Source organism: Mauremys reevesii, linkage group 4 (genome assembly GCF_016161935.1).
Source record: "Mauremys reevesii isolate NIE-2019 linkage group 4, ASM1616193v1, whole genome shotgun sequence".
NCBI classification, from domain to species: Eukaryota; Metazoa; Chordata; order Testudines; family Geoemydidae; genus Mauremys; species Mauremys reevesii.
Window position 1 is genome coordinate 112036348 of NC_052626.1, and position 27018 is coordinate 112063365.

At 51.9% G+C, this 27018-nt stretch overlaps 1 protein-coding gene across 6 annotated transcripts in view; it reads right to left on the reverse strand.

Annotated features, from left to right (window-relative positions):
• Positions 1-27018, reverse strand: part of LOC120404378 (malignant fibrous histiocytoma-amplified sequence 1 homolog) — a 46623-nt gene extending 19605 nt beyond the window's left edge. Inside the window, exons 1-12 of one of the 6 annotated variants that reach the window (XM_039536803.1) lie at positions 24981-25059; positions 22461-23340; positions 21537-21828; positions 19840-20026; positions 18210-18400; positions 10422-10688; positions 10207-10304; positions 6685-6842; positions 5196-5355; positions 3961-4031; positions 2475-2581; positions 4-147 (exon numbers count right to left, since the gene is read on the reverse strand). In XM_039536803.1, coding sequence (XP_039392737.1) covers positions 130-147; positions 2475-2581; positions 3961-4031; positions 5196-5355; positions 6685-6842; positions 10207-10304; positions 10422-10688; positions 18210-18400; positions 19840-20026; positions 21537-21828; positions 22461-23340; positions 24981-24999 — 2448 coding nt within the window. In that variant the 5' untranslated portion in view covers positions 25000-25059 and the 3' untranslated portion in view covers positions 4-129. Of the gene's footprint in view, positions 1-3; positions 148-2474; positions 2582-3960; positions 4032-5195; positions 5356-6684; positions 6843-10206; positions 10689-18209; positions 18401-19839; positions 20027-21536; positions 21829-22460; positions 23341-24980; positions 25060-26787 lie in introns of those variants that run through there. The other 5 variants (XM_039536801.1, XM_039536799.1, XM_039536800.1 and 2 more) reach the window with 5 other exon arrangements.

Below are 27018 nucleotides of genomic sequence, written 5' to 3' on the forward strand. Positions count from 1 at the left end.
CACTGCAAACAGTGAAATGCATCCTGCTGTACAGAGCACTTAAGAGATTGCTTAGCGTGGTGCTCAACATGCTAAGAGTCTTGGCTAAAAGGAAGTCCTTCCCAATGGATCTCTCTTGGGCAGGCCCAGTCATTTGTCCAAGATACTCTGAAATAAGAAAGACAGCGAGTAACTGCAGAGTTGCAGCTTCTGTTGCTAGAAAGCAAAGAAACTTGAAGTTTAAGCAGCCCAAAGTTTCGGAGTATTTGGCTCTGGAGTTTCAGTTCCAAACCCCACTTGAATAGAAAAAACCCATCAAGTTGTCAGACTACCAGCCCCAGAGCTCCCCTCGGGCGTGCAAGAGGTACACAACGCCAGTCCCTGGAGCGCTGCCTCCTTCAGTAACAGGGGAAAACAGAATTCGAGTAAAATCAAAAACCAAACCTCAGCCTGGCTCTATGGTGCTGTTCACAGCACAGCATTTCCATCTTCCAAGTGAAAAATCCAGGGGGGGAATTGCTGCTTCTATGTGCCAGACTATGCAGCACACATTATACTGGGGGTCTCCAAAGCCTGAAGCAAGACCTGCTCCTCTTCACTGACCAACTCAACAGCCACAGTGAGAAGACTTGGAAAAGTGTCTTTAGTGAATGTACACACAGCTAAGGATGCTCACAGGTGCTTCCAGCTCCCAAGACAGCAGGGTTCCCCTGTGGTTGGTAATGCAACCAGTGCAGTTCCGCTGGGCAAGAGGGGAGAAGTGTACAAGGGGTTCACACCCCACGTGAGACGGCCAAGCTCTGCAGGGGCTCCCTGCAGTGGTGGGATTGCTGCCACCTGGACTGAAGTAGCCTCTAGACATTGGGTTCCAAATCATGCCGAAGGCTTGGGGAGGAAAAGCCACTTCCTTCATTCTCCCCCTTGCCCACAACCAAGTTTTCTTAGTGCCCAGCCCAACTACGCAGGCTGGGAACTGGGAAAAATTATTGGCTGCTCTGGAACAATGACCAAGGGCTGCCACCGCACAATGCTTTTACCAAGGGCAGGCTGGGAGCTCGACCATCCACACGGCCATCGGCAGAGTGATGCTGCTACAGTGTTTAACTTCCATTTCTCTTTGCTCCTTATGTAACCCCCATTAACTCAGGCCCTTCACAGGCTCATTGTGTGACAATTCCATGGGAAGCTCCATGGGGAGGTAACGCCTTGGAGAACTGAGGCCTTAGAGTATAAACGCCATGGGGCATAATTTCCCTGTCACCTCATATATGCCAATGGCGCTATGATCTAAATCAGGGATCAGCAACCTTTCAGAAGTGGTGTGCCGAGTCTTCATTTATTCACTGTAATTTAAGGTTTCACGTGCCAGTAATACATTTTAATGTTTTTAGAAGGTCTCTTTCTATAAGTCTATAATATATAACTAAACTATTGCTGTATGTAAAGTAAATAAGGTTTTTAAAATGTTTAAGAAGCTTCATTTAAAATTAAATTAAAATGCAGAGCCCCCCGGACCGATGGCCAGGACCCAGGCAGTGTGAGTGCCACTGAAAATCAGCTCGCGTGCCGCCTTCGGCACACGTGTCATAGGTTGCCTACCCCTGATCTAAATAGTGCTTAGTACCGCAAGGATGGGCTCAGATTTCACACCGATTACACGTTTAAAGGAATTGACATCTATGGATTTAGAATCTAACATGCCATCGCCCAAGTGCTTTTCATATACATCAAGGACAGGGCTTTCAAAGTCCACCTGGGGATTTAGATGCCCCAAATCCCCATCTATTTTAGAAATCTCAGGCTAAACATACAGCTTCTCAAGTCATTTAGGAATAACACTGATAGACGCAGAAAGACTGATAAGGAAGAGGGGCAGTGACAGAGAGGCATCCTTCCAGTTAGCTGTATTCCTTAAAGAAGGATGAATGCTGAGACAGGATGATTGACATTGGAATCACAGGGTGAGGTTCCATGCTGCATTATGCAACCGGTCTGGCTAGATCACATTGCTCTGTTCTGGGCTTCAAACAGATGGGTCTATGAAGCCTATCTGACCAGTGTTCCAGTGGGGATATCTTCTGACTGGCTCTCTCATTGTTCTAGGACCTGCTCTAATTCCCATTGAAATCAATGGAAAAATTCCATCTATCTATCCCTATGGCCTGATCATCAATGTATCTGAGTGTATCAATCAACAGATCACTACCCCACCTGGGAAGTATGCACAGGATATTATTTCCATATTACAGATGGAGAACTGAGGCACAGAGAGGCTAAGTGACTTGTCCAAGTCACCAGGAATCCAGAGCAGAGCAAGGAATTGAACTTGAGTCTTCCAAATACCAAGTCAGTACTTTAAACCACTGGGCCATTCTTCTCATTGACCGTGATGGGAGCTGGCGTGGGCCACCTTAGCACAAGCCCAGCTCCCCACAACAGGAAAAGAATAGAAGCCAAAAGCCCAGAACAAAAGAGCAAAGCTGCCGCCAAGTTACCTGGCGATTGACGTGGATGCTGCTGGGGCCGAAAGTTGTAGTCCCGTAGCTAGTGACATAATAGTGAGCAGGGGGCGGGGGCTGCGGAACCCCCAGGTCACTTGGAACTGAAAGGAAAGAGAAGGAGACATCAGCCCACCCTGCCACAGCCATGGAGGAATCCCCAACACCCTCCACCCCACTGACCCTCTAAAGTGCTTGACACATTAACTCATCCCTCCTGGCAATGGAGGCAGAGCCTCAGCCGGTGCCAACCGGCATAGCTCCATTGACTTCAGTATAGTTAGGGTGATTTATACCAGCTGCGCATCTGCCCCAGAACGTGAGAGGCAGATAAGCAGGGACAGCCAAGGGGCCAGCAAGAACTGGCCACCTAGTCACAGTTGTCTTAAAAGAGTGAAAAAAAATTGCTCAGAAAAACTTGGGAGTTTATTAGAAGCAGTTCGTAACACAGGGGAGCTGCCTGTCAGAGATGGATTGTAGGACACTGCATTGTTGGGCCTTTTACAGATGGGGAAACTAAGGAAAAATAGGTTATGTGGGTCAGGGTAGAGCTAGGATTAGAACCCAGGTGTCCCAATTCCCAGGTCTTGTGTTTATTGTAACCACTGGACCATGCTTATTGTCATGCTGATCTGATTACAGTCGTGCACTTAGAAGACTCAACTGAATCAGGGTGCTATTGTGCTAGGCACTGTGCAAACATTGCGAATGACAGGCCCTGCCCCAAACAACTTATGAGCTACAAAGAGCAGAGATACAGAGGAGGTATTAGCACCCCCAGTGTACAGATGGGGAAGCACAGGACAGAAAGATGACTCAGGGTGTCTACACAGAGATTAAAAACAAACAGCAGCTGACCCCGGGCTCCGGGGCTGAAAAATTACAGTGCAGACTTTCAGGCTTAGACTGGAGCCCAAATGTTGGGACCCTGCAAAGAGGGAGGGTCCCAGAGCTCCAGCTCGAGCCCAAATGTCTACACAGCAATTTTTAGCCCTGCAGCCTGAGCAGGGGCGGCTCTAGGAATTGCGCCGCCCCAAGCAGGGCAGCACGCCGCAGGGGGCGCTCTGGCGGTCGCCGGTCCCGCAGCTCCGGTGGACCTCCTGCAGACGTGCCTGCAGAGGGTCCGCTGGTCCCGCGGCTCCGGTGGACCTCCCGCAGGCACATCTGCGGATGCTCCACCGAAGCTGCGGGACCAGCGGACCCTCCGCAGGCACATCTGCAGGAGGTCCACCGGAGCCGCCTGCTGCCCTCCCGCGGCACGCCGCCCCAAGCGCGCGCTTGGCGCGCTGGGGTCTGGAGCCGGCCCTGAGCCTGAGCCCAACAAGCCTGGGCCAGCCACGGCCATACCCTGGGGCTTTTATCCCTGTGTAGACATACCCTCAGTGACCGCTTGTACAAGGGCACACGGGAAATTCTTCTGCCTTCATCTTGCAGGTTAAACTGGCCCCTATGCAATAGCAGGACTACAACCGTCTGCCCGTACCTTTGGGTAAAAGCAGCTCAGTTCGAAACCGATGGCCACATGTTCCACAAGTTTTAATTTCTTCCTTCGTCCTTAAAATAAAAAGAAAGGAAAAGAAAAAAAAACACTAATTAACAAAGCGCCACTAAACACCTTTACAGTCATGGAAGACACTGTTCAGAAATGCCCCTTTTGGAATCCCAATTGCTCTTTCTAAAATGTCATGGACAAAAACCAGAAAGAAAAAATGTTTCCTGTGGTCTAAAGGGAGGATTTTGTAGTTGAGGTACTAGACTGGGAGCCTTGGGTTTATTCCCAGCTATGCCATGGGCTTCCTAAGGGACCTTTGCCAAGCCACTTAAAATGAAGATTACATAGCAGCAAATGGAGTTTTTTGAGATGAACCTCTGCATATTCCTGCTTGTGGGACCAAGGCACCCAGGCCACAAGCCGGTGGCAATAGGGGAGTGAGAATATGCAGAGGTCACTCAAAGAAGGACCACAGTTTTCAAACCGAGGTGTTTAAATACAGATGTAGGGTCCCATTTCCAAAAGGGCTCAGCATTGTTCCCATTCAAGTCACCATCAACTTCAAGAGGAGCAGAGTTAGGCCAGGCTCAGTGCTTTTGAAAAATCCCACCCATAATCCATATTTACACACCACAATCAAAGTGGATCAATTTTCAGAAGCACTCAACTCCCAGTGGAGTCAATGAAACTTCAGAGGCACTTCGCCCCTTTGAAAGCCAGTCTGCTTTGGTTTGGATGCCTAAATATGGATTTAAGGCCTGATTCAGCAATGATTAGGTGTTGAATTACTTGGCTGTCTGGGGCAGGGACTGTCTGTTCTGTGTTTGTACAGCACCTAGCACAATGCGGCCCGTGACCAGGGCTTCTAGGAGCTACTGCAATACAAATAAATAATAATAAAGTGAAACACACACTTAAGTGCTTTGCTGCATAGCCATTTAAGTGCCCAGTGTTGGACACCCAAGTTTGAAAATTGTGTCCTTAACCTCTTGGCGCTTCTGTTTCCTGTTCTGTAGAATAGGGTTAGTAGTTATTTGCTTCACTGGCATGTAGTGAGGATTCAGACCTTTGTAATGTGACTTGCCCTGCTCTGATGGAAGGTATTACAGACAAGCAAAGAACGGGTCTTTTTTAGAACTGATCACCATTTGTACTGCGGTGGCAGGTGCTCACACCCCCACCGCCAGTGTTTCCTGTAGGCAAAACAGGTTAGAGGACATACGTACACTGTGTTCTTGCCGTCCACATCTGGCCAGAAAAATTCTGCAGGACATCCTGCTGTTCGACAAGGCGCCTTCATGCACATGTGCAGACCAGGCCACTCCTCTGAGAGCTTCCGGATGATGAAGATGATCGCCATGAAAAAATCCCATGTGAACTGGAATTCTTTAGATGAAGAAGGGAAAGAACTGGCTGCTGTTAACCATCACAGTTACCTGGACTGAGTTAGCCCATTTAGACCACAAATGGTAATGGGTGAGCAAGAGTTACTTGTAGGCTGGGTTAGAGGTGAACAGTTGCGCCAGCTGGGTTCTTTCCAATTCACCCAAACTAGACACCCTTGAGGAGCAATTTAAAGGTGAACCAAAAAACAGTCCCCAAAAGCCACGTCGTGCCCTTCTTTGCTTATTATTTGTATTGCCGTAACACCGAGCAGCCCCAGGCATAGACCAGAACCCCAGGGTGCTAGGCGCTGTATAAACAGAACAAAAAGATGGTACTTGCCCGACAGAGCTTATGGCCTCAAACTTATTAAGAAGTATTTTTCTGCTTTTATTGCCATTATGGTAGTGAGGCCCTTCTTTCTGCTAGAGCAGCAGCAAACTGGTAGGCCTATGACACCAAGACACTGAGCAGTTTTGGGGGGGAGGGAAATGTTTAAAACTCTTTTAGGAGGGGATGGTTGTGCCAGTCAATGTCTGGGTAACTCAAACATCAAGAAGAGGAGTTCTCTTTGTGAAAGCGTCAATCTGACTCTCCCCTTTGAAGGCTGAGAAAATTCTGTCTCCAACCCTCCAGCAAGAACAGGGAAGATGCGATTTGAGGATATCACTCCTCCTTCTAAGGTAAAACATAAAACTTAATGAAAGGAAGAAAAAGAGTTTACTTTGAAAAAGCTCAACCAGATCTTAAATGTGGAATCAGTCCTGTGTCATCCCATGCCATTTATTTTGAGAGAGTCACTGTGGGACTCCAAATTTCATTAAGATCTTGGGAACACCCAAATCTTTAAGAAGTTGGAAGTTCTATTAATCAGGGTTTCCCCAGGTTAGAGAGAGATGCTCCAATGGGACACGCCAGGGGGAGAAGGGATAGCTCAGTGGTTTGAGCATTGGCCTGCTAAACCCAGGGTTGGGAGTTCAATCCTTGAGAGGGCCATTTGGGGATTGGTCCTGCTTTGAGGAGGAGATTAGACTAGATGACCTCCTGAGGTTCCTTCCAACCCTGATATTCTATGAAGTCACATGGTTCTCCCTAGGCTAGGGAGCTTCAGAGAGTTCAATGCTTGGACATGCAACCAAAAGCCAATAAGTAGGGATCATGCTGTACATGCATTGGCCCAGCATTCAACACAGGTGCCAGTTTGTTTAGTGGGGTTTGGGTGCAGTGCAAGAGAGCAGATGGCAAGTGGACAACTGCCCTCCATTCCCAGGCCAGGGAAGCCAAAGAGAACATACTCAGGAGAGAAAACAGTGCCTGGGGTTTCCCTCTCACCTGTCCTTTGCACTGGCTTTCTGCTCCGGAGTTCAAGGTAACTATAGCCCTTCTGGTTGTTCTCTTTGATCAGCAAGGGTTTGCCGCTGCATATGAGCAGGCACGTGACCTTCGCAACCCAGTGGGCCGAGTAGAAGGAGCAAGCTTTCACCATGAGCCTGCAATGAGATTGGAGAGAGACATCAGCCAAAAGACTGAAACAGTTCTGCCCTCCAGCTCCAGTATAATGTGTACACACTTAGTATATAGTATATAATATTTAGTGTATATATACACACACTAGATATTTCCCCAGCATACTTTTAAATATGAATATATTGTACTATAGTAAATGAAACAATGAATTCACGCTCCTGTGGCTCTTTTGGGTAATGTTGATCCCTTATTTGACTCCTGAACCACTGAGGTCTGGGTATCATTGCACTAACCTCTTCTGAGGATCAGCCACTAGAGGATGACAAAGACTCTCATTCTCCTAGTGCAAAAACAACGAGGAGTCCTTGTGGCACCTTAGAGACTAACCAATGTATTTGGGCATAAGCTTTCATGGGCTAGAACCCACTTCATCAGATGCATGGAGTGGAAAATACGGGAGCAGATATAAATACATGAAAGGATGGGAGTTGATGGGAGAGGTCAGTCTAACGAGACAAATCAATTAACAGCAGGATACCAAGGGAGGAAAAATAATTTTTGAAGTGACAATGACAGTGGCATCTCTCTCTCTCTCTCTCACACACACACACATATTTGTCTCTCCTTCTTGCTGGCTTTTCCTTCCCTTCTAGCCCTGGAAAGGCCAGCAGTCAAAAGCGTCTTCCTAAAGTAAATAGCTGCCCCATGCATTGGGCAGCCTGCGTGCTTGGTACACATTGGGTAGCTAACAATCCCACAGGCAAATGGCAATATTATTAGTATGGATGGATTTATACATGCATCTTGAGGAGTGCCTCTTCCTGCTTCTCTCACTCTTGATGCAGCAAGATGACACTGATTTGAACAAGCTACCTTGCCAACATGGATCCGTTGGGTACAAATCACTTCTTTATGCAGAGATAAGAGACTTTAGAATGGATTGTTGAGTCTGCCATTCATTTTCTGGAAGGGAAGAAATGCCCTGGGCTCTAGTGCACTGTTCAGCGGAGAGGCCCACCTTCCCCACCAGCTGTTGTTAAAACCCCTCAATGCTCTAAAAGCTGCATGAATTGAAGCTTGGTGGCCTATTACAAATTACTGCCAAACCAAGACACTCCACTGCACATGCTTCTCCCTCAGGGGATAGGATGAGAGAACAACCAACAGGTGACAGATGCAGTCAGGTTGCTTAATGCACAACTGGAAGACACTCAGATACTACAATGATGAGTGCAGCATAAAAACCTATACAGTGAGAATAGAATTAGATGTTCCCTTGAACATTGGGGAACCTCAGATCCTGACTGGATGGTATGATATGGCTGATCATTAACTCAAGAGGCGATGAATCCGGATCATGACACATTGTGTCCAAACTCGTCCCCATGACCGGGTGAAGATCAGTGTTTGTGACGGTTCGGAGACAGGCTACCCTACAGGGTACAAGATCAACTGAACTGCGGGAGGAGGGAAGCTTACAACTTCCTTGTATTACGATGACTCCGACTCTGAGCCTTGCCCTCTCGGCTGTAAGCAGAGATCAGCCAGACAGGTAAATAGCTGCATTTGTTTTTTTTTTCTGTGCTTACTCACAAGTCACAGACAGCCAGACTCACAGGGGAAGGAAGTGACCCAGCAAATCACCCAGGACCGTCTGAGCTCATGAGGCTAAGTAGAAGATGCACTCCTTCACCACGGCATCCATAGTTTGGTTTTTCCCCACAAAAGGGATGATTCCAAGGAGCTCACGCTAGGTAGAATGGCTGCCCTGTGGAAGTAGTTTGGGTGTGCTAGGCCATTGTGAAAGAGAATATGGCTCAGCAAATGGGATTATGAAAGTATCCTCTCAGTTTCCCTGTTCTTCCCTCCATAATGCTCCCTGCAGTTACTTTGTGCAGCTCTTCTAGCCAGGCACTAATAGATGGCTTAGCCGCGGACCCATAAAGGCTGGAGACCAGTGCTCCAGAGAACCCACCTCCCAGCACAAATCTCCACATTGATGTGGTTTGCCCACTCCTGGCTGTCAGGATTACTAGGACCAGGGGCCAACCTTAGGCATACACAGCACATGCAGCTGCATAGGGCAGCATGAAATTTGGGGCACCAAATTGCCCCAAATTTCATGGTGCCCTAGGCTGCTGCTTGCTGCATACGCAGCAGCACCAGCCCTGGCAACCAGCCCTGTCCCCCGGCCAGCCCCCCCTGCAAGGGGCAGGGCCGTCTCTAGGGGGTGTGGTGCCCCGGACAACTGCCTCCACCCTGCCTCTTACCCTTCCCACCTGCTCCGCCCCCGGCCTGTCCCCATTCCACCTCTTCCCCCAGCGACCCCGCACTCACTGGCAGCAGCCCGGCCCCAGCCCGCTCTACTCCGCCAGCTCCCAGCCATGGTGCTCCACTTCCCACCGCCGGTGAGTGCAGAGAGACACGGCCCCGGCCATGTCGCTCGGGTTGGGGAAAGGACCGCCACAGATCTCACCGATGGCAGGAAGCGGAGCGCCGTGGCTGGGAGCAGGCGGAGTAGAGCCGGCTGGGCCCGGGGCAAGGGAAGTGGAGCGGGCTGCTCCCGGCCCCCAGCTAATCCCCCGGGCCATTCTGGGCATGTGGGGCCCCCAAAAGTGGCCTCACACAGCTCCTTCCTCCTAGACCCTGGGGGGGGAGGGAAGCCTGAGGCCCCACACAGCCCCCCTGTGGCGTGGCTGCATAGGGCACCCAAAAGTGGCCCCACACAGCTCCTTCCTCCTAGACCCTGGGGGGGAGGGAATCCTGAGGCCCCACACAGCCCCCCTGTGGGGGGGCTGCATAGGGCACCCAAATGGCTAGGGACCATCCCTGACTGGGACACCGGAATGGATAGAAATAAAGCCATGGGGGGCATGTCACCAAAACAATATGCAATGACTTACACATGCAACGCCAATCAACACAAATGGGAACCAGGCAGTATGAATCCCTGGGCAGTACACTGCTAACATGCCCTATTATTAATAATTTATAGGGCAGTAGCACCTGCAGGCCTCGGTTGAGTTCATAACCTTGTTGGGCCAGGTGCAATACCCACCCAAAGAGATTTCCACTCTCAGCAGACAGAGGGAGAATTATTCTTCCCATTTCACAGATGGAGAACTGAGGCTTGGAGAGATTAAGTGATATGCCCAAGGTCACACAGAGTCTAGGAATTAAGCCCAGATCTCTTGAGGCCCAGTCCAGGGCCTTAACCACTAGGTCAACCTTCCTTTTGATCACTATGAATTGTGTTTGTTTATACCAGTACCAACGGACATGCTTCCCAGACAGACAAGAAGGAATGACCCCTGCGCTGACAGGCTCCCCAGCTCAGGACATGCAGCCAGGCAGCAGTGGGCCAACACAAGTGGGCTAGCTCATTACCTTTGGAAGAAGCCCTCTGGGATCTCAGGTGAGAAGTAAGCCCGGATGTGGAGATCCTCCGGATGATCTCCTCCCCACCTCTCAGAAACCTCCTCGCTCTGGTTGAGATACGTGGGAAACAAGTAATATGCCTCGCTGCAGTCCTGCGTTGTTTCCCACAGCTTCCCTGGCACAAACTCCCTGGCCCCTGGGTTGAGGTCCTTGGCATTCCTCACCTCCAGGCAGATCTCAAAGTGCTCCAGAAGGCTGAACAGCTTCCCCTTCTTGGCCTTGTGCCCCACCATCTCCTCAAAGATGTCCCTCATCCCTTCGGAATAGAGCTGGTGCTTGACCAAGGCTCGCATGGCCCGCTGGCACAGCATGGCCTTCGACTTGAACGTCCACACCCAGTTGGACTGGTCTCGGATGGTAGCGTGTTCTCCCACCAGCAGGTCCACGGAGATGCTCTCCAGCTGCTGCACCAGGCGATATCTAACAAGAATCTGAATGGGAAGAAACAAAAGCTCAGCAAGCCAGGGAAGATTTCAGTAATGGATGCAGTTTTGCTTAGGTATTTACAACACCCACATCACCATTTTATCTGAGGGTCTCACAGTCCTTATTGTATCTGTCCTCACAACACCCATGAGGGACGGAAGTGCTCTAATCCCCATTTTATGCATGGGCAACTGAAGCACAGAGAGACTAAGCAGCTTGTCCAAGGTCACAGAGGAAGCCTGTAGACGAGCAGGGAATTGAACCTGGTTCTCCCAAGTCCTCAGCTAGCACCCTATCCTCCCTCCTAGCCTCATCTCCCAGCAACACAAGAGGCACAAGGCTCCTCCAGCAATCACAGGGAATGAGACCAGGGCCCTTCTACACAGCGCACACCAGAACGAGGAAAGTAGAGGCTGTAGTTGAACTGAGCTGAAAAGGACTGTACCTATTGGGTTTCTGGGAACTGGGTGGGTGGAAGCGGAAGCCCACCCACTGCTAAAGGATCCCACCCCCAGCCTAAGGGGAGGATCTACAGGACCTCAGAACCCAACTGATTTCGGGGGACAACTAATAAAAGAACAGGGACAGGAGTGCGGTTAGAGGGTCATAAGAAGGGAGCCTGACGGGGACACCGAGCAGAGAACCCCGGACAGCGCCCACTGCTCCTCGAAGGCGTCAAGGGAGCCAGTGGACGCCACCCAGAGGAACTCTGCCCGGGTACGTGAACGGACAGAGGATCGGAACCAAGCCCCACAGTCACAGGAGTCTCCATTGGCCAACCGCCTCTCCCTGGTTGAGTAGATGGCCATTTTAGCCAGGGCCAGGAGGAGGTTGACCAGGAGGTCCCGGGATTTCATGGGACCATGGATAGGGAGTGCATAGAGAAGGAGGTGAGGGGAAAAGTGCAGCCAGAAACGTAACAGGACATTGGTGAGGAGCCGGTATAGGGGCTGCAACCTGGCGCACTCTAAGTAAACATGCGCCAGGGTCTCCCTCACGCCGCAGAAGGGGCAGATGTCTGGGACAGGGGTAAACCGTGCCAAATACACGCCCGTGCTCACGGCCCCATGGAGGAGCCGCCAACTGATATCCCCTGTGGGCCTCGGGACCAGGGTGGAGTATAGGCTGGCCCACTGGGGCTCCTCACCCTCCAGAGGTGGCAGGAGGTCCCGCCACTTTGTGTCGGGGCGGGACATGAGGGTGAAGAGGTGAAGGGTGTGGAGCACGAGCGTGTTGAGAGGTTTCCGTGGCGCGGTTTGGAAGCGGACCGGCTGCAGATCGTGCAGCTGGCTTACGGAGAAGGGGCAGGGGGGCCGGTTGAGTCCATGGGGCAGGGGCCCGATGAAAAGGTCCGGAGGGCTTGGGGTGGGCGGGGCGTGCCCTCACGTAGGACCCGGTCGAGGTAGGCCCAAGCAGCGAGCAGCAAAGCGGCCTTCACCTCCTGTAGTACACACCGGGGAGTACAAGGTCTGGAGAGCCCCATACGCCGAGCGAGCGTCAGGGGATCCAGCCAGTCTCCCTGGTTGTAGTCCAGGAGGTCTCTGACCCTAGTAGCTTCTGCCAGGACCAACTTCTGGCGCACCGCAGGGGACTCCGCCACCCGCACACGGAGCTGGGGATTGTGTAGCAGGGGCTCCGCGAGGAGATCTGCCCCCTCGGTGGCCGCCACGGACCTGGTCGCAGAGAACAGCTTCCAGGTCCGGAGGAAGTCCTGGTAGAAGACCGGCAGCCAAGAGAGGTCTTGCGGAAGACCCCTCGGATCGAGATAAAGGAGCTGCCAGTCGTATCGGAGCCGGAAGGCGTGCGCCAGTGCTCTCCACACCGGACTACCCGCACCATACAGGAGCCGCTGCAGGGCCTGGAGGCGGAAGATGCGGACCTGAGTGTGTAGGCACTTCAGGCCCTGCCCTCCCTCCTCCAGGGGCAGGTGGAGGACCCCTGCAGAGACCCAGTGCGTTCCTGGCCAAAAGAACTCCAGAACCACCTTCCGGAGGTTGGCCAGGAAACCCGGGGCTGGGACCAGGGTGTTGAGCCGGTACCAGAGTATGGACAGGATTAGTTGATTGAGCACCAGTGCCCTCCCTCGAAGGGAAAGGCACTGGAGGAGTCCCATCCACTTCCGGAGCCGCTCCATCACCCTGCCCTGCAAACCGTGCCAGTTCTCCGGAGGAGACGGATGCGTGGCAGAAAGGTAAACGCCGAGATGGAGCGCGGGTCCGCTGCTCTACCGGATGGCCTGAAGTGCAGGTGGGAGGGAGCTCGCCTGCCACCCATCCCCAACCACCAGGCCAGAGCTCTTGACCCAGTTGACCCGGGCGGAGGAGGCCGCCGAGTACACAGCCTGGCAAGCCTCCACCCGCTCCAAGTCACCCAGGTCCTGGACCACGAGAAGCCCGTCTTTGGCATACGCCGACAGGACCAGCCGCAGCTCCGGTTCCCGAAACACCAACCCCATCAACCTCCTGCGGAGGAGGCAGAGGAAGGGCTCGATCGCCAGAGTGTACAGCTGGCCTGAGAGGGGACACCCCTGCCGCATTCCCTGCCCAAAGCTGACCGTTCGGTCAGGGTCCAGTTGAGCCTGACCAGACACTCTGTGGAAGCGTACAGCACCTGGAGAAAACCCACAAACTGGGATCCGAAGCCTAACACTCGCAAAGTGCCCAGGAGATATCTGTGGTCCACCCTGTTGAACGCCCTCTCCTGATCCAGGGACAGGAGGGCGAACGACAGACCATCCCTGCACCCAAGCTCCAGGAGATCCCGGACCAGATACAGGTTATCAAAGATGCTACGGCCCGGGGCGGTGTAGGTCTGGTCCAGGTGGATCACATCCTCCAGCACGGACCCCAGCCACAGCGAGATGGCCTTGGCTACGATTTTGTAGTCCATGCTGAGGAGTGAGACGGGACACCAATTCTGTAAGTCGCGGAGGTCCCCCCTCTTCGGCAATAAAGCGAGCACGGCTCGCCTGCACGAGAGAGGGAGGACCCCGCTCCGCAAGGACTTGGCCCAGACGGCAACCAGGTCCGGGCCGAGGACGTCCCAGAACACGTGGTAGAACTCCATGGTCAGCCCGTCCATGCCCGGGGATTTATTGGTGGGCATGCGACGGAGGGCTTCCGAGAACTCGGCCAGAGTGAGAGGCAGCTCTAGCCGGTCCCGGTCGCCCGCGCTGACCGTCGGGAGTCCGTCCCAGAGCACTTTGCAAGCGGCAGGATCGATCGGATCCGGGGAGAAAAGGCACGCGTAGAAGGTCCGGGCCCTCTCGCACATCTCCGCCGGATCCGTGAGGGGGGAGCCGTCCTCCGCCAGGAGGCAGGTGACGTGCTTCTTGGCCCCCCTCCGTTTCTCCAGGGCGTAGAAGAAGCGGGAGCCGCGATCCATCTCCCGAAGGAGGCGGATGCGGGATCGAACAAAGGCGCCCCGGGCCCGATGGTCTTCCAGGACCCGGAGCTCCTCCCGCTTCTCCTGGCACGCTCCGCAAAGGGATGGATCCTCAGGGCTGGCGGCCAGACGCCTCTCCAGCTCTAAGACCTCCCGCTCCAACTGCCCTATCGCCGCATCCCTCCGTCGGCTGGCGCCCCGGGTGTAGTCACGGCAGAAGAGCCGGGCGCGCACCTTTCCCACATCCCACCACCGCCGCGCCGAGGGAAAGGCGCGCCGCTGCCCTCGCCAGGCCAGCCAGAACTCCCGGAAGGACGCCACGAAGCCCACATCCTCCAGCAAGCTGTTGTTAAGATGCCAATAGGCCGGCCCCGGCCTCTCCGCGCAGAGAGAGGCCATCACAGTGACGAGGTGGTGATCCGAAAAAGGGGCCGGCCGGACGCTGAAGGACTGGGCCCGTGAAAGATGGAAACGTGACAAATAGATGCAGTTCAACCGGGAGTGGCATGACCGATGGGCTTCCACCCAGACATAGGTAAACGTGGAGACATCGTCCGGGTGGTGGTCGCGCCAGACGTCCACCAGGGAGTGATGGGTGACAATCTCCCGGAGGACGTCCGCGGCGGCCGGGCTCTGCTCGGTCCCTGAGCGGTCCCGCTCCTCAAGGGTGGTGTTGAAGTCCCCGCCCAGGACCAGGCATTCATGAGGATCCAAGGAGCCGAGGAAGGCAGACGCCTGCTGATAGAATCGCAGCCGCTCCGGGCCTGATGTCGGGGCGTAGACGTTCACGAGGTTGACCACGAGCCCATCCATGCGGACCCGGAGGTGCAGCAAGCGGCCCGCCACAGCCTCGGCAACCCCCAGCACCTCGGGCCGTAGGTCAGGGGAGAACAGGGTAGCCACTCCAGCCGTACGGGCTGTGAGATGGCTAAAGTAGACCCGGTCCCCCGACTCCAGCCGCCAGCTGGCTTCGGCGGCCGAATCTGTGTGGGTCTCCTGCAGGAAAACCACGGAGTGCCCCCCTCTCCCGAAGGAAGGCGAGCACCTGTTCAATGTGGCAAAGGTGACCAATGCCATGAGGAGGGCTGGGGGGGATCCTCACTGGCAGGGGCGCTCACAACCCCCACTGGGCCGCGCAGCAAACCGTGACCCACCTCGAAGGTGAGCAAGGAGTCACGGAAGGTGCGGACTCACTGGTAAGCTGCGGCGCCCTGCTTCCTGGTCCTTTTGCCCTCCCACATGAGGGCCCTCGCGGCCCGGAGGATCTGGTGAAAATCCCCCCATAGCTGGAGAGCGAGCAGTACCAAGGAGGAGGGTGCCAAAATGGGGGAGGGGGCAGATAAGGGGACTATCAAGAACTTGGCGGGGAGGGGTCAGTCACTGACACAGGATCAAACCTGGCTCCTCTAGCTGTACTAGGGGAGGGGAACAAGAGCAATGGGGGGGTGCAGTGCAATAGGGGCAAACTCAATCAAGGGAGAAGCACAAGCGCACTGAAGGGGGCATGGGCGCACGAGGGGAGGGGCTAATCAAGGTGAGGGGGCCGCAGAGGGAGGGGAGCAACCAGGCTGGGAGTGGGCCACAGGGACCAAGGGGCTGGCTTCAGGGCTGGGGTGGGACAAACAAAGCTGCAGAGGGAGACGGGCGGGGTAGGCAAGCAAACTGAAGCTGGGGAGGGGCAGAAGGCTACGAGGGGCAAATGGGGCAGGCAACAAGGGGCAAAGCTAGGGGGCCTGTTGCAGGGGGGGAAGGGTCAGTCTGGGGGGGGGGGTGCGTGCACCCATGAGCACTTGTGCAAAGTCAGTGTTTGGCTGGCTGCTGCTGCAGGCCCAAACGGTGGCAATAGGACGTGGCAGGCCAGGCGAGCAGCTGAGTCCCAGAGACAGGAATCGAGGCAGATGGTAAGTGGTCTGTGGCGGTGGTGGAGGGGGCAGCGGTGGTGGGGGGGGTTGGGGGGGGACACACAGATGGACCAGGGGGCAGGCTCCACGCCACACCCCGTGTCCCCACAAACACAGTCTAAACCCCCACCACTAGAGCACAGTTAGAGAGTTACTCAGTCCTTGATGGCCCCCTCCACAGTGGTCTCCAGAGTCCTGTGCGCTCCCCCAGCAGCCGATGGTCTTCTCAGTCCTCTTCCTCCTCCAGGCTCCAGCAGCTCCCCAGGGCAAAAACAGCTCCAGCAGCAGCTCCTCCTCCAGCAACCCTGGTGGCCAGGCAGGAAGGGCCCGCACAGGTGGTAGCAGTGGTGGTGGGGTCCTGGCTTCTCCCTCCAGAGGTGGGTGGGGGGGAGCTGCCCAGTAAAGCCTCCCCACCCCTCCCTCAGCAGCAGTGGCAGCATCAGCAGCAGTCCAGGGAAGGAGCCCTCCAGCCAGCAGCAGCCCAGGAAGGGAGGGAGAAGGAGCTACAGCCAGAGAAGGGGGAGCGCTCCAGCTAGCAGGGCAGACCGAGGACACAGAGCGCTCCCTGTACCTATTGGGTTTCTGGGAAATGGGGTGGGCGGAAGCCCGCCCCATGCTAACGGATCCCCCCCTCAGCCTAAGGGGAGGATCTACAAGACCTCAGAAACCCACTGATTGCAGGGGACAACTAATAAAAGAACAGGGACAGGAGTGCGGTCAAAGGGTCATAAGAAGAGAGCCTGACGGGGACAGCAAGAGCGCTCCCTGTAGCAGGGGGGTCCCTGCTCCTGCCCTTCAGGGCTTGAAACAGCCCAGGAGAGGGGCTGTGGCTGGGGCAAGAAGCCTGGGCTGATTGGGGGAAAGCAAGAAGCCTGGGCTGATGTCCCAATCAGGCCCAGCTGGCCTCTATAAGAGGCTGTGAGCCAGAAGCCCAGGCAGTCTTCCTCTGCCTGTAGAGGGAGAAGGGCCTGGCTGCAGGGAGCTAGAGACAAGGTACCCGAGTGGAGCAGGGCTAGGGAAAGGCAGAGGAGCTGGGGAGCTCCAGCCTGGGAAGCCCCAGGCTCCGGCCTAGCACAAGGCCAATAGGTACTGGGGATTGCAGAGGGCAGCCCAGGGGTAGGCCAAGGCAGCAGGTCCAAACCCAATCTTGCCAGTGATGAGTAGGCTGATACTGCAGTCTGCCCCATGGTGCAGGGGCTAGACAATGATTGGTGAGGTGAGGTGGGGATAGTGGGTGGTGGTTTCCCAGGGAGGGGAGACCCTGAGAGAAAGGGGTTACTTCTAGGGAGTAGCACCCCAGCTAACAGGGCACCGGGGTCCAGGGAGGAACACAAGGGCCAGAGGACAGGGGGGATCACCAGCCTACAGACGGTGCTCCTAGCTGGCAGTGTGCTAATTCCCAGGACAACCAGCAGGAGGCGCGGCAGGGGTGAGTCCACACATCTACAAGGACTATTTTTAAAAAGGGGGTGGGGGAGGAGAATCTGAATCAGAGGCATTCATTCGCTCTTCAGGATACATTCAATGGCTATTGGATGGCTCCAAGAGACTGGGGAGAGGATCATCTAAGCCAGGTTGGTATGTGCAGGGTCTAAACTGTATTGTTAAATTTATTCACCAAAATCTGGGTTATTACATATAGTACATTATCTGCATCTTATTACTTTTAAGCCAAACTTTGTGTTTGTGGATAATCTAAGCACTATACCCAGATGTACAAACACTCTTTCCTTAATCTGTGTATTATATAATTTCAACATGAGCTTTAATGAAATGTTTAAATCTGCTGGCTGTGAAGATGAATAAGAGGTCTCAGTCCAGTTCCTAGTAGACAGTGTCCACATCACAGAGGTTAGACCAGGAGACTGGAATTAAGGACTCGTAGGTTCTTTTCCAGTCCATGATTTGCAGCATGACCTTAGGTATTTTGCTTCCATTTACCTATAATGCTGGCTCTCTCACACAACTGTTAGGTGTAATTGATTGCTTGCAAAGTCCTTTGAGAAACCCAGCTGACTGGCCTTTGTAAGTGTAAGATCATCTCTGAGACTTGCCCCAGAAACCGAGGCATGGCTGGAGAGCAAAATAAGGCTTATTCTTTCCAAACCACCCATCACTCTCGTGCCTGGACAAAGGCGTGCAGGGTGGCATGAAACAGAACTTGCAGGGAGGCAGGATGCTGCTTCCAAGAGAAATAACCTGGTCATGGAGAGAGGGTTCTACAGGTACCCATGCACTCACCTTGAACATGGTTATCAGAAAGGTGGGCTGGAGAAAGACTGTGCTTTCCAGCTGCTTGATTTCTTCATACCATATAATCAGCCCAATGCGGTGGAGGTATCTCAGGATGTCCTGGAAAAGCTCTGTGTCCAGATGGCTCAGGTGCTCTCGGCGGGTGATTTCACAGAGTAAGTGGTTGAGGTCCATCATGCCTAGAGAGAGAACAGGATCACATAGAAATTACTAACACAGGGTTTCAAACAGTAGCTGAAATGTCAGTGAGTGGGGGCTGGCCCGAAGTGGAGTCCTAAAAGGGCCAATGTACATCAGTGCTAACACCCATGACTTAGGGTGACCAGATGTCCTGATTTTATAGGGACAGTCCCAATTTTTGGGTCTTTTTCTTATATAGGCTCCTATTACCCCCCAACTCCATCCTGATTTTTCACACTTGCTGTCTGGTCACCCTACCATGACTTGGCAAATCCCGCTCCAGGTCAAAAGCGACTTCTGACAGAACTGGACACAGGAATCCCAAAGCACTGGGGAAGCTGAGTGCCTTTATCTGCATGACAGTACCCAGGGTACTTTTCTAACCCTCAGCTATTTCACTGCAGGGCTGTGGTAGGAATGTTCAGAACAAGCCAGAGGTAAGTAGATCTGCACACGTAGACAGATATGTACCAGGCTCTTTGAAATGGTTACTGAAATCCACAGACCACCCTGTTATGGACCTAGTCCAAAAGTCCCTATTCAGACTAATAGCTCCACTGAAGTCTAACCGTTTACATGGGGAATGCAGGATCTGGCCCTCTTTGGCTGTGCGCTGCCAATATGTTCCTCTAAGGAACTTAATGCAGCTCACTGTAGCCCAATGTAAATAAGAATGGACTTATTTACTCCCAGTGAACACAGCATGGAGACTCATCATCTGGGCTGCTACTCTTCCCCTTAATCCACACAACGCAGGAAGAGAAAATCCACACAAGAGGAACAGCGCCTGGAGCGCTGAGATGGCATTTCAGCCTAACTTCTATTTCTGACATCCCCCTGGCTCTTGTAGGTTGAGCCAATAGGAGCAGGCACAGGAACGATCTACACGGCAGCCAGGAGATCCTGTCTGCCTCCGGAATCTCCAGTTCTCAGATACACTGTGCTCATTATCTCTAGAGCCTCTCTAGGTCTTGGCTAATCCAAGGTGGGCTATTTTAGAACATAACTAGGATGGCCATGTGTAGGGATAGTGCTAGAAGCAGCAGAGCTCCTTGGTTACTAGACAGCCAGTGAAATTGCAGCCCCCATCATGCTGAGATGGGAATAAATGGAAGACAATTGACTAGACATATGGTTAAATACTAATGCTCTGCTCTGCAAGAGAATGGAGTTTGCATCTCTCTCACCCCCTAGCCGTGCAGCACCTGGAACTGCTACAGACCACCACCTGCTTAGCTCCTAGACTGGAGATGGTGTTGAATCTCTGAACTGCCAACACATCTCCAGTGGAATAGGGAGCAGTGAGTTTATTTGGCACCAGAGGGAGTCCTTGGCCAGCCCTCCTTAGCCAAAAAGGTGATGGCTGTGGGGCGTAAGGACCCCTAAAGCAGTGAACTCTCAGTGGGGAAGGGTGGTGGGGAGATCTATTGATATGTACCATATTCTGCTGTCTCCTCACTCTGCACAATATCTACAATTGCAGCTTCCACTTCCTTATAGACAAGGGGCAGCACTCGGATAACATTAGGAAATATTTTTTCATTCTTGACGTGCTCCAAAATAGTAGTTTCAAGTTTTTTAATATCCCAGTAATCAGTGCAATTGACAGGAACAAGGTTTAAAATCTGGAACAAAAGAAAAAGAGTTCAACAGCACTCTGTTACCATGGAAGACTCAGCATGCATGGTCCAGCTGGAACAGAGGGGGGGGGATTTGGTTTCTATATAGCACCCTTCTTCCTACATACAGGATTATACCATTTTTTGATTAAATGCAGTTGCAGGCACTAAGCCTATCCTGGAGCTGTCCCCACTCCCTGGCTAGTTGTTGTGATTTTACAATCACACTTGCCTATATACTGTTTTTAAATGTTTCTCTCTCTCTTGCTGCTGTGCAAGAGACCCACACAAACAGGAGAAACTGACTGACTCTACACAGGAACCAGGGAAACTGACCTGACAGAATATTCAACTGATGAAAAGCTGATGAAGTAAGTGCAATGTTAAAAGCTATAAATAAGACTTTTAAAAAAAATCACAGAGAAATGGGGGAAAAATAGCTCTTCCCATGTGTTAGTCGGTAGTATTAAAGCACAATGCAGCAAAAACCCATGGGGAAAGACTACAGAAGGCAGAAAAGCAAACCGCAGGTCATACGTCAGAAGACCACAGCAAACTCATATGCCATATTTTGTCTAGCTCAAGCCCGGACAGCATGTACTAATACATAACTGGTACCATGCTCCTCTTCAGGTGGTGACCAAAGCCAAATGCTGACATTTTTTGGTGGGTTGTGGTGGTGGTGGGCGTTGTCTGTCATTTATAAAGGTGTTAAGCAGCTAGTAATCATGGGCTGAGGAGGACGATTGCTCAATGGTTAGTGTGCTGGCCTAGGACTTGGAAGACCTAGATTCAGTTCCCAGCTCTGCCACAGCTTCCTCTGTGACCTTGGGCAAGTCATGTCATTCCTCTGTCTCAGCTCCTCATCTGTAAAATGGGGATAATTGTACTTCCCTACTTCCCAGGAGTGTTGCAAGGATTAATATTAGAGATTGCTCCTACTACACAGGGACCATATAGGTACCTTAGATAGATAGCAGTGTCCCAGAGGGATCTAATTTCATAGGAAGAATAAGCAGCAGACACAGGAGCACTTTGAAAGATTCTGTTTCCATTAAGATGTCCCCAAGAACAAGAGATGGGGTGAGAGGGAATAAAAGAGAAACACAGAATGTGTCAGGGGAAAAACAAAACTGATTTCTTAATACTAGAGCAGGCTGGACAGAATATTTTAAACTCTGAATTTGACAAAAAAAAATGAAAAAGTGGGAGAGAAGTCAAAATTTGTTGCTAAATATTTCCCCCATCCTCCCCCTTTTTTGTCCATTTTTTTTTAAATAAAGCAGCTCTACTAATACAGATTTCCACAAAATTCACCATATAATGGTTCTTTGTAGCCTGGGGGTACCCCGCTGATGGGCTAATGATCCAGAGATTAAATTAAAAGCAGATACTTAGTTAACCTCCCTGGGACTGAGCACTATAAGCTCCTTGGAGAAGGGACGGAGTCTCCTATTGGCCTGTAGTGCATTGTGCACACCAATGGTGGTGTGTAATAGCCAACCAATAGCCCTACAGTCAAGGTGCAGCTCTCCATCTCCTTCAGTCTGTCCCACTGGTCCACGTAGAATTCAGACTCCTCACTGCTTTCCAGGTTGTTGATGAAGTGGGTGAGGTTTGCCCTCCTTTCCTCCAGCATGGCCTGGATCTTGCTCATGATGTCCTGCTTCTTTTCCTCCACTTCCTCCTCAGTGCAGCAGTCTGTGTGGGTTCCCACAGGCAGGACCACGGAGTTTGGGACTCGCATGAAGAGGTTATTGATCCAGAAGCCAACCAGCTCCTGGAAGATGTCATTATTGAGCTGGTACCTGGAAAAAAAAATGAAATCAATCAAACCAACTCTCAGCCAGTTACTATCAGTGCAGGGTGTGTCAATGTGCCCTGGGGGTCATCCTGAGGATTGAACACAGTGCTGCCACAGTAAAGAGCATACATCTCTACAGCTTGAGCTAAAGGACTGTCTCCTCTAACTGCGATCTGTAGCAGACTCGTTTCCCTCTGTGGACAAGGCAGAGAAGAGGACAACATACACTGAACAGTGGGTTATCTCAACACCTTCCTCTAAAACAGCTGGTGTTGGATACATGAGACTGGATGATCATTCGATAGGCATGGCCCAACTGGTACAGACTCATACATTCTACGATCAGCACTAGATGCAGTGGCTGTTCTGTGGCTTATGTAAAAGGAGTTTGATCTCCATCCAAGGGGCTGGCAGTCTCATTGCAGAGAGGGCAGGCAGCATGCCTAGTGGATAGGACACAGGACTACGCCTTGGAAGCCCTGGGTTCTATCCCCAGCACCACTGAGGGACCTTGGCCATGGCACTTCCCTGCACCGTGCCTGTGTTTCCCCCCCACACACACACACACACACCGTGTGTCTGTCTGAGCTGGTTAGATTGTAAGCTCTTCAAACAAACCCATTGCATAACACTTACTTCTGGAAGTTAATGACCAGGATGACGAGGGCCTGTGGGGTAATGAACACATGGTGGGTCACGTAGTACTCCAGCTGCCCAGCAAAGTCCCAGAAGAGAAAAGTGAAGTCCTGGATGTGGAATTTGCTGATCTCAATCCCAACTGTCCGCTCCTCCTCAGACACCAGAACCACTTGCCTCTGCTTCAGGCTCTTACAGATAGTGGATTTTCCTGCCAGTGAGGCTCCCAGGAACATGGTCTTCACCCTCCTGTCTTCTTCCCCTTGGCAGTTCTGCAGTTGGCTGAAATAGTTCAGGATCTGCTGGATGCCCCCAGCGCAGACTTCGTTGGGAGGCTGCCACAGTGGGTTCCCATGTGCCTTGAACATCTTCAGCGGCCTCCCTTCGAACAGCTCCCTGGGGAGCTGGCGCAGCATGTTATTCTGCACATAGAGCTCCTGTAAACTCGCCAGGTCCAGGACAGCTTGCGGGACAGCTCGGAACAAGTTGTTGGACAGGTTGAGGTACTGGAGGCTGCTGCTGCAGGTGGCCAAGTCCTTGGGCAGAGCACTGAGGCGGTTGTTGTTCAGCCGCAAGTGTTTGAGCCTGGGAAGACAGGAGAAGATCCCCTCCGGGATGACCCGGATTTGGTTCTGATTCAGTTCCAACTTTTCCAGGTGGACCAGGCTCTGGATTTCCTCGGGGAAGTCTGCGATCTCATTCTTGGACAAGATCAGCTTTCTCAAGTTGCCAAGCTTTGAAATCCCGGGGACGTGTTTCAGCTTGTTCCGGTCCAGGTTCAGGCTCTCCACTCTGGGGTCCTGCAGGACCGCAGGAGGCAGCACTCTAAGCCTCATTGTGGAGAGAGTCACTTTCCTCACGCAGTCATCTTGCGCCTGACCTAATGGATGGAACAGATCATGACAGCTTGTGAGCCGGATTTCTGAGAGTGCTCCCACTGTGCTCACGCCTGGAAATCTGGCTGCTCATTTAGGGGCCTGAAAGGAACATGTTGGTGGCCGAACTCCTTTAGCCCCACGTTCATGTAACGCTTTTCATCCCTGAGGCTCTTAAAGCACATCACAAACTCTAAAGGATCATTTACACACCAATGAAAAGCGGCTGCTCCTGCAGCAGTGAAGCATGGGAGCTGTTTTAGCAGCACACAGCCAGTACCGGCACCGCACCCGTTACACAGCACAACAACAGGCTAGAAGAGGAAGTGAATATTGTGTCTGATTGAAGCTGCAAGAGGAAGGTGAGGAGACAGTAGAACTGCAGGGCTGGAAGGGATCACGAGAGGTCATCCAGCCCAGCCCCCTGTGCTGAGGCTGGGCTAGACCATCCCTGACAGGTGTTTGTCCAATCTGCTCTTGCAAACTTCCAAGGACAGGGATTCCACAACATCCCTTGGAAGCCTACTCCAGAGCTTAACTGCCCCGATCATTAGAAAGCATTTCCTAAGACCTATGCTAAATCGCCCTTGCTGCAGATTAAGCCCATTGCTTCTTATCCGACATCCAATTGTTCTCCATGTCCACTGATCACTGACCTCGACACAGCAGCCCTTAAATTACCTGACCTGAAATCTGACTAGGAGACAATTTTAAAGAAGCCGTACTCTCTCTCCCAAAGTGCCAGGGGATCTTTCATGACAACGGCTCAGGGCCCCTGGGCAATTGGCTCAGGCTGACTCAGCGAGAAAGGCTACATACTGAGTCACTAATGGGTTTCCCCTCAGGAACCTACTAAGCCAACCCCCTCTCTTTGTTAGCAAAAGACAGGATCACAGTGTAGGCACACCACTACAGCTGTAGCCAGCTAGATGTATTCATGGCTCAGTGGTCAGGAGATGAGTTCAGGACCTTCCCTCAGGCCCTCACTGCCCTTGAAGTCTAGAAACCCCGAGGCAGATTTAATGGGATGCCCAGGGGGTATCCTTGTTACAGACACAAGGAGTGGCAGCTTGGGAACTGCAGAGGAACTAGCGTTGTGAGCAGAGAGGTCTGGGTGGGAGGAGCAGTTGGGTGAAGAACCACCCTCAGGGGCTCAGAGGGACTAAACCCCTAAGCAGAAACCTAGCTGGCCATCCCCAGCCCAAATAGGAAGGGTACTTACAGCAGAGGGGTAAATGCTGGGGGAGGGATCTCCACATGGGCAGAGGGGGGCTGTTCTAAGCCAAAGTAAACAAGACCAACTTCTCCATTCTGCTTCCTGTCTAGGCCCATGGCTGTGGTTCATCCTCGCACACAGCTCAGAAGCTGAACTCAAATGACTCTCCCCACAGTGCAGATCCTAGGGAGGTCTCACCCCTCACTGAAAAAGAGTTAACACACCTTCCCCCTCCCCCGCACCATCCTCCTCTCTCCAGCCCCACACAGAGCAGAGAAAATACATCTGCCTATCCCTATTTCCTCCCACACGCACCCCTCTGCTGGGGCAGTCTCTGAAACACAAAGGCAAATCTATCTCACTTCCGCCCCCACATGGAGTTTGGGGCTGGGCAGCAGCAATAGGGGAAGGGGGTTGCTTGCTACTCACAGGATCTGTGCTGGGCCATCCCGTCCCTTCCTGCCTGCAGCAGCTGCAACAGCTGGATCCTTTCTGAAGCTCAAACGCGCCTTCTGCAGTTCCCTCCTCCCTTGGAAACGTTCTTTCAACCCCTCCCTCTTCCACCCTAGAAGGTGATTTCAAAATCTCTGTATCATCCTTCTTGCATAAGGCACAGTGAGAAGGAATTGGGTATTCATTAGTACACACAGTAAAAAGAGAGATTCCCTTGAGATCCCAGCTGTTCACTTCCAGCAGGTTCCAATTATCAGGTACTACAGGTAAAGATGTTGGTAAATTGGCTTCTCCTCGCTCCTCAAACGGGGTCCTGTCCTTTCCTAATGAACTGCCTTTTGCAAGGCAGGACAGGGTGACGTGGCTGCGTAATGGAAAAGCAGTAAACATATTAATCACTGATGGCTCAGTTATCCCCAAACCCCAACCATCTTCAGGGGCAATCGATATCAATGTATATATCACATTCTCAGGGACAGATGGCCATTCTTAGGAAATCTATCACAGTAGTGTCTAGGGACCAACCAGGAATGAAGATTGTGCTAAGTACTGTACAAGTTGTAGCAGACAATTTTTACCTCGAAGAGCTTAGGGTCTACATGCCAGTTCTAAGATCATGCCCAAGTCACACTGTCCAGACCAGCCACAAGCCTTCTCTACCTATGGTTAAAAGGATACATGGTTCAGCACATGTGAATGTCAGGCAGAGATGCCCAGAATATAACTGACATCTGACAAGCATTTCCAAGACCATGTAAAATAGACAAAGTTTTTCTCCTTGGAGGCCCCCTCCCATTCTAGCAGGAGACAGCATTTTAAAGCCAGAGCACTGTCTGCTTGAAATAGGACCTGCCCTTAACTTCACAGTTGCCACCCACTCATCAGCCACTGTTGCAGGGGCCGAAACATCTAAACAAGAATATCAGGCCTGTTACTCAATGAGGAGGAAAAGACAACAACAGAAAATAGCTGAAGTGGGAAATGCTTTTTTTAAAACAATGAGTCCGGTGGCACCTTAAAGACTAACAGATTTATTTGGGCATAAGCTTTTGATCTGAAGAAGTGTTTTTTTACCCACGGAAGCTTATACCCAAATAAATCTGTTAGTCTTTAAGGTGCCACCGGACTCCTCGTTGTTTTTGTGGATACAGACTAACAGCTACCCCTCTGATACTTGGCAAAATGCTTTTTTGTTTCAGTTTTCACCAACAAGGTTAACAGTAATTGGATGACTAACACAGTGAACAGCAGTGTAAATGGGGTAGGATCTGAGGCTAAAATAGAGAAAGAACAAGTTAAGTTAGCTATCTTCAAGTCAGGGTCTGACAAAAATATATCCTAGAACACTTAAAGGAACTGGCTGAAAAGATCTCTCAGCCATTAGCAATTATCTTTGAGAACCCATGGAGGATGGAAGAGATCCCAGAGGGCAAATATAGTACCTATCTCTCTATAAAAATGTGAATAAGGACAACTCAGGGAATTATAGACCAGTCAGCTTAACTTCAGTACCCAGAAAGATAACGAAGCACAATAATCAATTTGTAAGCACCTAGAATATAAAGTGATAAGGAACAGTCAACATGGATTTGCCAAGAACAAATCATGTCAAACCAGCCTAATATCCTTCTTTGACAGGGTTGCAAGCCTTGTGTGTAGAGGGAGAACAGATGATGTGATATAGCTCAACCTTAGTAAGGCTTGACAATGCTTATGAGAAAGTCATGTGGTGGTTTATGAGAAGGTGAGATGAACTTGGGAAATATAGCCTAGAGGAACCTACTATAAGGTGGGTGCACAGCTGGTTGGAAAATTGTACTCAGAGAGTAATCATCAATGGTTCAAGCTGTGAAGTCAACTGTAAAGGGCTATCGAGTGGGATCCCACAGGGATCTGTCCTGGGTCCAGTTCTGTTCAATATCTTCATAAACTATTTGCATGATGACATAGAAAGTACATTCATAAAAGTTTGCAGATGATACCAAGATGGGAGGGTATCACAATTCATGGTGCA